Source organism: Mastigoproctus giganteus, chromosome 1 (assembly GCF_048544385.1).
Source record: "Mastigoproctus giganteus isolate SK-2022 chromosome 1, ASM4854438v1, whole genome shotgun sequence".
Taxonomy (NCBI): domain Eukaryota; kingdom Metazoa; phylum Arthropoda; class Arachnida; order Uropygi; family Thelyphonidae; genus Mastigoproctus; species Mastigoproctus giganteus.
In genome coordinates, this window is record NC_143575.1 from 244,782,564 (window position 1) to 244,798,250 (window position 15,687).

General features: G+C 36.3%; 1 protein-coding gene across 2 annotated transcripts in view; it reads left to right on the forward strand.

The window, feature by feature from the left end:
* Positions 1–15,687, forward strand: part of SA1 (stromal antigen) — a 256,210-nt gene that overhangs the window by 70,063 nt on the left and 170,460 nt on the right. For both annotated transcript variants that reach the window (XM_090376728.1, XM_090376737.1), the window contains exons 6-7: positions 4,513–4,664; positions 14,507–14,580. In XM_090376728.1, coding sequence (XP_090232854.1) covers positions 4,513–4,664; positions 14,507–14,580 — 226 coding nt within the window. The remainder of the gene's footprint in view (positions 1–4,512; positions 4,665–14,506; positions 14,581–15,687) is intronic.

A 15,687-nucleotide genomic window follows, 5' to 3' on the forward strand; every position in this document is an offset into this window, starting at 1 on the left:
TGTGATATGCCTGTTGGTTGTCTGGGTTGGCCCTTGGAAGGCAGGACTAAATTTAGCATTTAGCATTAGTAGAGGCATTTGATGCAAGAAAGCAAGCTTATGCAGCATCAGCCAAAAAAAAAAAAATAAAGTAAAATAAATAAATAAATAAAAAATAACCACTTCCACTTCACCCCTCTGTTCGTTCGAAATACCTGTCCAGCTGAGCCTTAAACTTATTTAGGCTATCAACTTCCACGACAAGGATGGAAGTCTGTTCCACCAACCAACCACCCGCTGGCTAAAGGCAAATTTCCGCACATCTATCCTACATCTGTCTTTCCTCAATTTGAATTTATGCCCTCTCAGGTGATTATTCTGAGCAAGAGGAAGAATCCCATCAGCATTGAGCATGCTCAAACCAATCAAGGCTTTATACACCTCTATCAGATCACCTCGCTGGTGCCTAGTCTCCAGACACTGTAATTTGCAAAACTTAAGCCTTTCTTCGTAAGAGCACCCCTTTGTTCCATTCACTAATCTTGTTGCCCTTCTCTGTACTCGTTCCAGCAGCTCTACATCCTTCTTGAAATGAGGCCCGAGGCCTGTATACAGTACTCTAAGTGTGGCCTGACCATTGATTTTCCTGCCTTAATTTTCCTGCCTTATACAAAGGAATAATCACATCCTTATCCCTGTATGAAAAATTCCTATATATCATTGACAATACACCATGAGCTACTCTTGCAGCCCGTCTGCACTGCTCAGAGAACTTGATATCTACCTGCACAACCACCCCCAGGTCCCTTTCATTCTCTACTACTGTCAGTGTAGTACCACAGAGTTGATACGTTGCTCTGGGGTTGCTGTTTCCCATATGTAGTACTTTACATTTGTCAATGTTAAACTTCATTTGCCACCTCTCAGCCCATCTGCTCAACCTTTCCAGATCCTGTTGCAGCAGCATAGTGTCAGTAGTGTCCTTGACAACCATGCCAACAACCTTCGTATTGTCTGCAAACTTGGACATTAAGCTTGATATACCATCATCAATATCATTTATATATACAGAAAACAATAATGGACCCGTCCATGATGAGCAGTGTCCATTGATTACCACTCTCTCTGTCTTCTCCTCCTCAACCACCCCTTTATCCATAGCAGCAATTTGCCTCCAATGCCACACTGCTCCAATTTGTGCAGCAGTCTTCCATTTGCAACAGTATCAAAAGCCTTTCTAAGATCCAAGTATATAATATCAAAATTATTCCCTGCATCCAGTTCTTTTGTGACTGCATCGTAGTATCCAGTCAAATTGGTCAGGCAAGACTTCCCCTTAACAAAACCATGCTGTGTCTGAGCTATAACTGAAGTCTTGTCTAGATGATCCTGCAGTGCTTCTTTAACCAATGCCTCCATTAATTTTCCTGGAACAGAAGTTAAACTCACAGGTCTATAATTATTTGTGTCAGCCTTTGATCCTCCTTTGTGAATTGGGGTCACATTTGCACATGTCCAGTCCATGGGTACCTCCCCTGAGACCAAGGAAGCTCTCATAATTATGGCTAAGGGTTTGCTTACTTCCTTTGCTGCCTCCTTTAATATAACTGGATAGATATCATCCACCCCAGGTGCCTTTCTTGTGTTTATCTTCATCAATTCCTCCTCCACTTTACTCTCAGTTATTACAAGATTCTTATAGCTTACTGCCAGAGTTGAATACGCCTCTGGCATTCTCCTCGCTGAATAACTCCTCATGTGTGAATGTTGATGCAAAATATTCATTTAGTTTGTTAGCTACCTGAGCAGGATCATCAACAGTTGACCCATCGATATCAAGTGGACCAATCTGATTCATCCCTTTCCTTCTAGAGTTTACATAAGTAAAGAACTCTTTGCTGTTTTTCTTCGCATCCCTTGCCAAAGATTTCTCGTAATCTGCCTTCGCCTGCCTAACCTCCTTTGTAACTTGGTTACAGATCAACCTGTATCTATTATAGGCTTCTGTGTCACATGTTAATTTGTATGTATCCCATGCATTTTTCTTCTCTGCCATATGTCTCATTAGTTCATCTGACATCCATTTAGGCCTAAAGCTTGAACAATATTTCTTAGTTGGTATGTAAAGCCTTGTAGCTTCCAAGATAAGTTCTTTGAATGCTTTTCATTTTGAATTTGCTGTTGGTAACATCATGAGTTGGTCCCACTGTATAGAATTTAAATACTGTCTCAGTCCATCGTAGTCGCCTTTACGAAAGCAATAACCCTTCCCTTTACCCCTAATAGTAGTTACCTCTTTGAGTAAATCCCACTTCAGCAAACTGTGATCACTGCCACCTAGTGGTTCATTTATCTGCAGATTCTTAATGCATAAAGAATAACTACTGATAATCAAATCAAGAGTATTACTCCCTATAGTTGCCTCCCGAACATGCTGATGTAGAAAACAATCATCCAATAAATCCACAAAAGCCTTGCTATTGTGTGAGGGACCAGCCCCCAAATTCCAGTCAATATCTGGGAAATTAAAATCCCCCATTATAAGACTCTCTGATTTACTGGCCCACTCTATTTCCCTGTACAGTTTCTTATTATACTCATCAGAGTCATTAGGCCTATAGCACACTCCTACTCTCAGTTTTGATCTCCAAATGCTTATGTCACATCAAACTGACTGGACACTGCACTGTCCAGCGATGTCGACTGGCTTCACTTCCTTGGATTTTATGTATTTCTTAACTAATAGCATAACCCCTCCTCCCTTCCTATCCTGTCTATACTTTCTGTAGACATTGTACTCCCCAAATTCCAGTTCTGCATTCCTTATATCTGTGTGACACCACGTCTCTGAAATCCCAACAGTATCTGCCTTTGATGTTTTGAGCAATACCTCAAATTCATCAAATTTATTTACAAAACTCCTAGCATTGGTGTACACGCAAGTATACATGCACTGTTCTTTTTCTTAGCTACCCTAACACAACCCATGTGTTTACTTGTACCCCAATGATTCCCAGCAGTCTCTGAAATATCCTGCATCTTATTTTCCAGGCTGCTGCTAATTCCAATAGAAGCAGTGCAAGAATCACTTTCACCTGTGCCAGTGGCTACTGTTAATCTATTAGTCCTTATATCCCCCAATCTAGCAGTTTTCTGACCCACCTAACACTGCCTCGATAGCATCAGCAAACGTTCTTGCACCCTTTCTAATTAATTGTATCCCCTCCCTGTAGAAGCAGGCTCTCCTGTTAACAAGTACAGACCAGGCTGAAAAAAATTCTACCCCTTGAGCCTTGCACAATCTTTCCAGGGCCGAATTGATTGACAGGGCTCTCATCATATACTCCCTCCTATCGTGTCTGGGCAGAATTGCAGACACTTTCAAATTCAATCCTAATTCATGGCTTTTTTTCAACAGTGACCCGTACTTGTTAAGTAATTCCGCCGGTCTCCTACTCTTAATATCATTAGTACAAATTGATTAATACATTAATCACTGTTGCATTCAGGATGTAAATTCAACATTAAAACATAATTTTAAATAGTCTGTTTTTCATATTCTGCCAGAGTTCTCAAAATAGGAGTATAAAACATAGTCAAATCATACAGGAAGCCATTGAATGCTTAAGTAATGTTTTAAGTGCCACTTGGATAGTTGGCAGAATGTTCCAACTGTGAAATACATCTCGATTTTTGTTTTCAACACTTTAAACTTTTACTTGTCTGTTGTTTAGAAGACCAGTATTTCTTCTCATAAAGTCAGACAGTTGGTATTTTATGTAGGTTTGGTACATGCTGTTACTAGGTCGTAACATCTTTTTGTTGATATTTATTTAGTGGTACTCCTTGGCCTTGATGGCATTTAAGGGTGCCTCTTGCCTGAAGTGCCATTCAGCATTTAATGATGACATTTTATGGTATGCAAATTTAGGACAACCTTTGGTGTTTTTCTGCCTAAGATATAGGCAAATTTAATGGTTCCATTAAGAAAAAAAAATTGCCACCTCCAAACCTCAAGTTCCTTTGGAGGCAGGAGGTGGAGGAGGAGATACTCTTTACCTAGATTTTGGCTCCTTTTTTTTTTTTTTTTTCAGAGTTTTTGAAAGGAATTGGTGACATGGGAAGACACTGTGTCAAGTGCCTCTGTTACTTTAGAGTCAATAGAGGCAGGATTAAGACTCAAGCAGTGATATTAAAATCATCATGTATTTATAATGTGAAAGACATACAGGAATTATTTAATAAAAGAATTTTGTTATTTTACTAAATACTAAATATTATTTAGTAAAAGAAGAATTTCTTTATAAATTCAAGATTCTTCAAGAATTTTGAGTGTATAAAGCAATATTTTTAATGAAAAAAAAAAAAACAAGGGTAGTGGTGACATTCTTTGCTCTGCTGTATTTTATTCATTACTATAAATTTGGGAATACCTATTTTTACAAAAAAAAAAAAAAAAAAAACTTTAATTCATGTTAAAACAGTGATAAGGTATTTAATACTTAAAAAAAAAATTTTTTTTTTTAAATGCAGCAATGAAACTAATGACAGCATTAGTGGATGTTGCTCTTAATCTGAGTATAAATTTGGACAATACCCAAAGGCAATATGAAGCAGAAAGGCAAAAGAACAAAGATAAAAGGGCGACAGAACGGCTTGAGATGCTGATGAGTAAGAGACAAGAGGTATAAAGTTTTAACTATTCTTAAAGCTTTCATTATTGAATTAAAGCATTTAATTGTGATCTCTGAGATTATAAAATTTGTTGTTATAATTTTATAAAATGATTATAAAAATGTTATTATAATTTCAAGTTTAGTTGAGATTCTCTGTGTCATTATGGAATTTACTGTTTTTGTTGTTGTTTTTTTGGTTTTTAGGAGCATTAGCAACTAAGGTCATATTTCTCTGGGGATATGCGGTGGTCATTTCCTGACCTTTCCGCATCCTCCGTATTTGGCGGTCACAGGCTCGAACCCCGGTCTAATCAAGAAGCGTGTGCCACGCACTGCTGCTCCTGCCCACCTGGCTATGGAGGTGCCTTACTGTTTTTAGAAGACTGAGGAGAAAAAGAAATGATTAAATAAAATTTGTATACTATGTATAAACTTTATTTGATCATAAACTGCTTCATTCAGTTATACCTCCGCAATCGTACAGTATTGTGAAAGAAATGTGGTTTTTGAATCTTCTGAAGTATTCTAGAAGAAATCTGGTTTGAGAATAATCTTGATTAACTTAATTCTTTTCAGTGATATTATTATTTAATATCACTGAAAAGAGTCTTTAATGATATTAAAATTATTTTGGGTTTTAAGAATCCAGCTTTAAACAAGAAACTAGTGTACAGTGGAATTATGTCTTAAATTCATTAATTTAAGACGTAATTCCACTTAAATTTTATGTTTTCTGTGTTTTCCATGAAGAAAGGTTTTTTCATCAGTTCAGATACAGTCTGTCCTCGTATAGCACGATAGTTGCGTTCCTAGAAAACCTCGTGCAATGCGAAATCGTGCAATATAAACAACAGGCCCTATGGGAAAAGTAGGGTTAGGTGCCGACCACCCAAGATTGAACACAAATTTGGAACCAAAACATTACCAAACAATAAATAATCGGGTAATTTTAATCGTTATAAAATGTAAGTATTTTATAACGATTAAAATACGTAATAAAAATATTATAATAAAGTATTTTTAGTATTTTTTAATACTAAAAAAGTATTTTTTACGAATAAAATACGTATTTTATTCGTAAAAAAATTATTATATTAAATAAAATAGTCGTAATAAAATACTTACGTATTTTATAATACGTAAGTATAATACGTAAGTCGTAATAAAATATTGCTAATGCTTTTGCTTCTATCGTAAGCAAACTTGCTTTTTGTTTGATTTTCTATCCAAACAGATGACAGCCGTTCCATCTCTTCCAATTCTTGTGTCTTAATCTAATGGATTTTAATTACATTGAGTTGTTCCTGCTATGAAAGTTGTTTTTATTTTCTCTGCATTCTTTCTAATTCTCGGCGTTGCCTGATTTAGGTCTATAGCACGTGCAATATCACATGGCCTTTCATTTCGCTCAAAGCGTTTCACAATTTCATATTTTTTCTCTATCGACAGAGGCGGACAGAAGCCTTACGGGGGAAACCACGGTGGGCCGGAGGCCGGTGTGATTTTGGCCATAAACCGTAGTATGAGGCCACTATAAATTTTCCCGGTTAAGATTTTTTGATCCAGTCCGCCTCTGTTTATCGATATTGCTTTTTTTTTTTTCTCTGAATCTGCAGTATCTTAGCCAGAACGCTTCCTTTTCACACCTTTTAAGTATTTTACTCATTTTTAGGGAATAAAGCACAATTATAAAACGAGGAGGCACGCTTGATACACATAAACAAATCTGCGCGCGTGTAGCAACTGAATAAACAACACCGTAAAGGCCGAGATACACTATTAACACCTCACATTTTACTAAAGCACATTTCTGGGGGTTACTACCATAAAACAATAAAAACAATTTCCAGTTGCGTTTCTGCTAATGGAATCTGTTATAAACTGGTAGTAAACTCCATCTAATTGCATTTGCCATTATATCGATAGCTGGAATTGTGTTGGTTTTTACGTTATTATGGTGAAATGTGTTTCCCCTTCATTGATATAAAACACATAAATACATTTTCAGAATCTTCTTCATTCCTATCGTGTTGCGTTCGGTTGGGGTGATTCCGCGTTCGACTGCCATTTCTTGTAAACACAAAGGCGAATCGTGTATAAGCGAATTCGGTTCGTGTTATATAAGATAACGTTCCCCTATTTATAAATCGTGTATGATCGAATTCGTGTAATGTAAACACGTGTTATATGAGGACCGACTGTATAAATATGCGTAGAACTTCTTTTTTTTTTTTTATCTTTAAAATTGAAGACAACATTATTTATAAGATTATGGTGAATAATAGAAGTATTCAGTTTCCTAAAAAAAATTACCCTGTAATTTACCATTACATTTTATTTTTTTTTTTTTTAAATTATTATAATGCTCGAACCCAGATAAAAAATTTTGATATCAGATAGGATTGAATAATTTTGAAACAATAGTTTTGTTTAATACTAACAACAAACATGAGTTGTACCATACAAATTTTATTAACAACTCTCCCATTTTGATCTGTTTTTAGCCTTTAACTCAAAAATATATGTTAACATTTTTTTTTATGAACGAAAAATTGTGGCACTATGAAATTCATATTCTTAGGATAATATTGACTGAAGAAAATATCAATTTCTGCAAAAAAAAAAAAAAACCTTTTTTTTTTCCCCAATAATAATATCACAGAAAAGAGTCTGAGCTTGAATGTGGGTAAGATCCCAGGAACCAATGGTGGTGTTTACTGAGTACTATTGAAAGAGGCTGTAAAGGTTTTGATAGCATATCAGAAATGCAAAAGAGTTGTCAAGCAAACATTTTCATGCAGATCCAGCAAATTTTCTTGAAAGGTAACAAATACAAGTATTTTAATCCATATACAAGTATGTTGTATATGGATTAAAGAGTTCAAAAGATAAAATGCAAATAAATACTATTTCAGCACTTTTAGTCAGAGACAAAGGAGTTGTCCAAACAGTGAAAATACGGCTCTTCTCCCCTCCAATAAAAGAAAGTCGATTTCTTCTGCTGGCAGGATGATGGCATTGATTTTTTTGGGATGCTAATGAATGTTTCTAGTGGATTACCTTCAGAAAGGCCAGACAGTCATGGGGCATGTTATTCAGATCTTGCGAGGCATTTGCATGGATGGACACATCAAAGACAAATACTAAGGAAAACTCAGCAAAGTAGTCTTGTTCCACCAGGAAAACATGCCTGCTCCCAAGTTTGTCATTGCCAAGGTTGTCATTGCCATCTGTTACTGATGAGTGCGACTTTCGAATTGGACCATCCCCCAGATTTTCCCCTATTTTCTCAATTCAAAAAAAAAAAATACTTAGCTGGCATCCATCAATGGTGATGTCATTGCTGCAGTGAAATGCATTCCTGGAGGCCAGCCTAAGAGAACACTTTCTTTGCAGGTGAAATCACTGCATTGCAGCTGGTGGGAAAGGTGTATTGACTCCATATAAGGTCAATACACTTTTTATGATGAAAAGTAATACATTACTAGATTCTCAAATAAACCCTTTATACTGAGGCTACAAACTTTCAAATGCCCTTCATTTAAGGTATTAGGGGATGCAAATTGAATGACTGAAATTTCCACAAAGAAATGAGACAAAGCCAGGGAACACAAATATAAACCGAGGAAAACCAATATATTGAAAGGAAGAAACTAATAGACGTGAACCTCTAAAAGGCTAAAACTAATAGACTGAAAGGAAATTTCAGCTTTTTGTTGACCATTGGAATAAACTGCCTTCCTGGGTGGTTGAGGTTGGCAGTCTGGTGAGTTTTAAGAGGCAACTGGTTCATTATCTTCTGGTAAGAATGCTTTTCTAAAATTTGTCTTGAGCCCTTAGGCCACTTGTAGTAGACAGGCGGGGCAGTTTTGCCAATTAGTTACACTTCACAGCATAATTCTCTTCACACAGCAGTTCTGATCCATTCATATGGAGTAGTTCTGTTTTCCAAGAACCACTCCGCTAATTTTGCTGTTGCATTTATTTTAGCTCTTTGAAAGTAGTGAATGTGAAAAAAAACTCCTGAAAAGGTATACTAAAAGTAAGACCGAAGGAAAATGGAAAAACGAACACTGAAATTAGCAAAGAAGTAGGGTATTATTTCAGTGCAGATGATGAAATAGGTTGAGAAAATTCTTTCTAGGTCATTGTTATCCAGTAGTTGACCTGAAGTTATTAATATTGGTTTTAATTTAGTAGCAAACATCACCTGAGTGTGAACCTTGGTGGTGCTAATAAATTAAAATTTACTGTAATTAAATATGCATTCTTATCCAGCCTGTATACAGGGATTTTAGCATTCTAATAATGTAAATTTTCTAGTTAACCTGAGTTTTCCATCAACCTAGGGAAATCCAGTGGTAGCAGCTGAAGTAAAACTAAAATTTTGTATATGTACCAATGTAAACAATGAAAAGTATGTTGTATATGGATTAAAGAGTTCAAAAGATAAAATGCAAATAAATACTATTTCTCACAATTTTTGACTGTTCAAATCACAATAGTGAACTTTTTATATAGCAGGTGTTAACAATCAGTAATAATTTTAATTTTGCATTTTGGTACATTCCCTTAATTTGATGTGTGACATTTACAAAAAATTGCTCATTTATTATACCTGAACATGCCTGTTTTTTTCCCTCCTCTTTCTTTCTTTGCTGTCTACAGACTGCAAAGAAATATGTAGTAAATAATTTTGTAATAAAAGGAAATGAAAATGTGGTATAATAACAATTACTTGATGTTTTATTAATTTATGCTAAAAGGGATCTAGATTGCAGTGAGTTACATTTTTCTAATATGCCCTGCAAAGAATTATTGTAATTGGTTAGGGTCCTGTTTGGAAATATAAATATGCTAGTTACTTGAGCTTTCTAGATATCTAAATAGGGTTGAATTTGAAAGTGTCTGCAATTCTGCCCAGACACGATAGGAGGGAGTATATGATGAGAGCCTTGTCGATCAATTCCGCTCTGGAAAGATTGTGCAAGGCTCAAGGGGTAGAATTTTTTTCAGCCTGGACTGTACTTGTTAACAGGAGAGACTGCTTCTACAGGGATGGGATACACTTAAATAGAAAGGGGGCAAGATATTTGCTGATGCTATTGAGGCAGTGTTAGGTGGGTCGGAAAACTGCTAGCTTGGGGGGAGACAAAGACCAATAGATTGACAGTAGCCACTGGCACAGGTGAAAGTGATTCTTGCACTGCTTCTATTAGAATGAGCAGAAGCCTGAAAAACAAGATGCATGGTATTTCAGAGACTGCTGGGAGCCATTGCGGTACAAATAAACACATGGCTTGTGTTAGGGTAGCTAAGAATAGAAACAGGTGCAGGTATACTTGCGTGTACACCAATGCTAGGAGTTTAGTAAATAAATTTGATTTTGAGGTATTGCTCAAAACATCAAAGGCAGATACTGTTGGGATTTCAGAGACGTGGTGTCACACAGATATAAGGAATGCAGAACTGGAATTTGGGGAGTACAACGTCTACAGAAAGTATAGACTAGATAGGAAGGGAGGAGGGGTTATGCTATTAGTTAAGAAATACATAAAATCCAAGGAAGTGAAGCCAGTTGACATCGCTGGACAGTGCAGTGTCCAGTCAGTTTGATGTGACATAAGCATTTGGAGATCAAAACTGAGAGTAGGAGTGTGCTATAGGCCTAATGACTCTGATGAGTATAATAAGAAACTGTACAGGGAAATAGAGTGGGCCAGTAAATCAGAGAGTCTTATAATGGGGGATTTTAATTTCCCAGATGTTGACTGGAATTTGGGGGCTGGTCCCTCACACACTAGCAAGGCTTTTGTGGATTTATTGGATGATTGTTTTCTACGTCAGCATGTTCGGGAGGCAACTATAAGGAGTAATACTCTTGATTTGATTATCAGTAGTTATTCTTTACGCATTAAGAATCTGCAGATAAATGAACCACTAGGTGGCAGTGATCACAGTTTGCTGAAGTGGGATTTACTCAAAGAGGTAAGTACCATTAGGGGTAAAGGGAAGGGTTATTGCTTTCGTAAAGGCGACTACGATGGACTGAGACAGTATTTAAATTCTATACAGTGGGACCAACTCATGATGTTACCAACAGCAAATTCAAAATGACAAGCATTCAAAGAACTTATCTTGGAAGCTACTAGGCTTTACATACCAACTAAGAAATATTGTTCAAGCTTTAGGCCTAAATGGATGTCATGAACTAATGAGACATATGGCAGAGAAGAAACATGCATGGGATACATACAAATTAACATGTGACACAGAAGCCTATAATAGATACAGGTTGATCTGTAACCAAGTTACAAAGGAGGTTAGGCAGGCGAAGGCAGATTACGAGAAATCTTTGGCAAGGGATGCAAAGAAAAACAGCGTTCTTTACTTATGTAAACTCTAGAAGGAAGGGTATGAATCAGATTGGTCCACTTGATATCGATGGGTCAACTGTTGATGATCCTTCTCAGGTAGCTAACAAACTAAATGAATATTTTGCATCGACATTCACACATGAGGAGTTATTTAGCGAGGGGAAAGCCAGAGGTGTATTCAACTCTAGCAGTAAGCTAGAGAATCTTGTAATAACTGAGAGTAAAGTGGAGGAGAAATTGTTGAAGATAAACACAAGAAAGGCACCCGGGGTGGATGGGATCTATCCAGTTATATTAAAGGAGGCAGCAGAGGAAGTAAGCAAACCCTTAGCCATAATTATGAGAGCTTCCTTGGACTCAGGGGAGGTACCCACAGACTGGAGATGTGCAAATGTGACCCCAATTCACAAAGGAGGATCAAAGGCTGACACAAGTAATTATAGACCTGTAAGTTTAACTTCTGTTCCAGGAAAATTAATGGAGGCACTAGTTAAAGAAGCACTGCAGGATCATTTAGACAAGACTTCAGTTATAGCTCGGACACAGCATGGTTTTCTTAAGGGGAAGTCTTGCCTGACCAATTTGATTGGATACTATGATGCAGTCACAAAAGAACTGGATGCAGGTAATAACTTTGATATTATATACTTGGATCTTAGAAAGTTCTTTGATACTGTTGCACATGGAAGACTGCTGCACAAATTGGAGCAATGTGATATTGGAGGCAAACTGCTGCTGTGGATAAAGGGGTGGCTGAGAGGGAGAAGACAGAGAGTGGTAATCAATGCACACTGCTCGTCGTGGACTAATGTTATTAGTGGAGTCCCTCAGGGCTCAGTGTTGGGTCCATTATTGTTTTCTGTATTCATAAATGATATTGATGATGGTATATCAAGCTTAATGTCGAAGTTTGCAGACGATACAAAGGTAGGCAGGGTTGTCAAGGACACTACTGACACTATGCTGCTGCATCAGGATCTGGAAAGGTTGAGCAGATGGGCTGAGAGGTGGCAAATGAAGTTTAACATTGACAAATGTAAAGTACTACACATGGGAAACAGGAACCCCAGAGCAACGTATCAACTCTGTGGTACTACACTGACAGTGGTAGAGAATGAAAGAGACCTGGGGATGGTTGTGCAGGCAGATATGAAGTTTTCTGAGCAGTGCAGATGGGCTACAAGAGTAGCTCATGGTGTATTGTCAATAATATATAGGAATTTTTCTAGCAGGGATAAGGAGGTGATTATTCCCTTGTATTAGGCAATGGTCAGGCCACACCTAGAGTAATGTATACAGGTCTGGAGGCCTCATTTCAAGAAGGATGTAGAGCTGCTGGAACGAGTACAGAGAAGGGCAACAAGATTAGTGAATGGAGCAAAGGGGTGCTCTTACGAAGAAAGGCTTAAGTTTTGCAAATTACAGTGTCTGGAGACTAGGCACCAGCGAGGTGATCTGATAGAGGTGTATAAAGCCTTGAATGGTTTGAGCATGCTCAATGCTGATGGGATTCTTCCTCTCGCTTAGAATAATCACCTGCGAGGGCATAAATTCAAATTGAGGAAAGACAGATGTAGGATAGATGTGCAGAAATTTGCCTTTAGCCAGCGGGTGGTTGGTTGGTGGAACAGACTTCCATCCCTTGTCATGGAAGTTGATAGCCTAAATAAGTTTAAGGCTCAGCTGGACAGGTATTTTGAATGAACAGAGGGGTGAAGTGGAAGTGGGTTTTTTTTTTTGTTTTTTTTTTGGCTGATGCTGCATAAGCTTGCTTTCTTGCATCAAATGCCTCTACTAATGCTAATGCTAAATGCCAGATAACAATGCTTTTACTGTATTAATTAAAAAAAATGTTACAACTGTTTTGAATTTTTGTGACTTCTCACCAGACAATAGGTGGCTCTGCTTGAGGCACTACACTGTCTGTCAGTTCAAGATCTTCCAGGGCTGTTCACAAACTACGTAATCAAATTTTAACTTTTTGTACATGACCTACCCTTCATTCTGTAAATAAATTGAATCTGAAAGTAAACATATGGGTCTAACAGAATCTATCCAATTATATTAAAATAAATAGCAAAAGAGGTAAACAAACTTTTGTTCATAATTATGAAAGCATCCCTAGAAACAGGAAAGGTTCCTACAGCTTGGGGATATGCAATATCTCTCCTTTTCATAAAGTAGGGAGGGAAATCAAAGGGTAAAGTAGTAATAACAGATGTGTAAGCTTGACTTCTGTTCCAGAGAAGATAATGGAGTCAGTAGTTAAAGAAGTAATACAAGATCACCTTGACGGTATTGCAGTGATACAACAATCTCACCATGGATTTACTAAGTAGATCTTGTCTGACAGTCTGATTAACTACTGTGATGTAGTCACAAAGGAATTGGATGAAAAAGTAATTTTCACAATATATACTTAGATTTCATCAAAGCCTTTGATGTTATTCCATATGAAAGTCTTGTGCAAATTGGAGCAGTTTGGCACTATGGACAAGTTAATACTATGGATAAAAGGATGGTCAAGTGGCAGGAGACAGAGTGGTTGGAGTAATATTATTAGTGGAGTACCTTTGGATTCAGTGCTTTGCCTCTTATTGTTGTCAATGTTTATTAATGATATGAAATCATGTGAAGTTGAATGTCTAAGTTTGCTAATGATGCAGGGTGGTTCATGGTTACATATTCTGATTCCTACAGTGATATGAATCATGATATGCAACTGCAAAATACCTAGAGAAGCATATTTTGCAGCTTTATTTCCAGTTGGTTTAATCAATACCTTGCTTCATTCTTCTGAAACTTTTCCCAAAAATGATCTGATTCCCCCCCCTTTTTTTTGTTAGGCAAGTTATACAAAATAGGTCATTCCTAAACTACATCAAAAGATTAGTTAATGTGGTTATATGTACACCAACTCATGTCATGCAAATCAGAAACAATCCTTAAATAATGGCTAAAATCAGCCGATTTTGTGTGAAACATTGATTGGAATCTTGTGTTAATGGACATTCTTTTGTTTTGCTTGTATTAACAAAAATTCCCTAGTATCATAACAAATGTATTGCCCAGCTTGTTCTCCCCCATCTTCCCTTTGCAAGCATTGATTTTTTTCCCTTGCCAGTTTCATTTAAAATGGCCTTGTATTATTAAATATACAGTATCTCTCTCTCTCTCTCATTCTTGACTACAAGAACTTATATTCATTATTCATTAGCAGTTAAATAATGATGATGAATATGTAGATTATATGATGCCTCTAATAGCACAAATTCTATTATAAAGTTAAGCTGCAATCCATTTTATGATGTTCCATAATTTACATTGCTCTAGTTTGTATTATTATAAACATATTTTCACATTTTTTAGAAATACTAAACTTATTTCAGAAATCTTACTGTAATTTAATAAAACACATGTTAATGGAATACTTCTATTACATTTTATTTTATTATGTAAAATTCCTTGTTATAGCTAGAAGAAAACATGGAAGAGATTAAAAACATGTTGACCTATATGTTTAAAAGTGTTTTTGTTCATCGATACAGGTAAGTATATTTTTAAAAATTAATATACCAGTTGCCTTGCTTATTATAAATTAATTCAGAATAATCACTTTTCCAGAATTTTATCACATTTAATTGCATATCTATCTTTCCTATAAAGTTCTTTATATCCCAATATAATTAGGAACTCATTAACTAAATTAGCAAATTAGGAACTGACTAAACTTGTAAGAGTATGAAGAAATAGGTTGGCGCCTCTGTAGCCAGGCGGGCAGGAGCAGCAGTGCGTAGCACACGCTTCTTGATTAGACCGGGGTTTGAGCACGTGACCACCAAATATGGAGGATGTGGAAAGGTCAGGGAATGACCACCTCATATCCCCGGAGCAATATGGCCTTAGTTGCTAATGCTCCTAAAAACCAAATAACAAACAACAAACAACAAACAAACAAGAAATAGTTGAATAAGAATTGAATGAAAAAAAATATATATATATTTCATGAAATTTAATATACCAAAGACTGTATGGTCTAGTTAACCTTTTGCTAGTGAGTTTCTTGAATGTGGGCTTACTGTAGTCAGTTTTCTATGAGGTTAGGCTCTGCAGAGTGAGGAAACTCACTCTGCAGAGCCTAACTTTATATGAAATGTTTAAGTTTTCTAAAAATTTAAATGTTAAACATAATACCTTTTTAAAGGTATTCCTTCTTATTCTGACTTGATTTCCATTACAGCATTACAGTAAAATTATTGCCAAAAATCAACCATAATTAAAAAGAAATGGGGAAAAAAAATTGGAAAAAAAAAACAAAAAAAAACTTATTGTTACTTTTTTTTTCTGAAGTAGATACATAAATAGATAATATCCTCTTATCTATTTATGTGTCACGTAAATAGATAAGAGGATTCGGAGAATTTTTCAATTTCGGCTTTTCAAGTCAAAATTGGACAAAGATGGTTGAAAGGTGCAATGTTCTCTGATTTTCAAACCTATTTTCTTGCCGTCATATATTAAATTGTGTTGGCTATTAGTTAGAAACAGATAAGAGATGGCAGTATATACTGGACAAATCTGAAAATAATTCATACAAAAGGGTTTCTTTTTTCAATGTCCTTGAATTGACCTTGTTAAAATATAGATCTATGTAT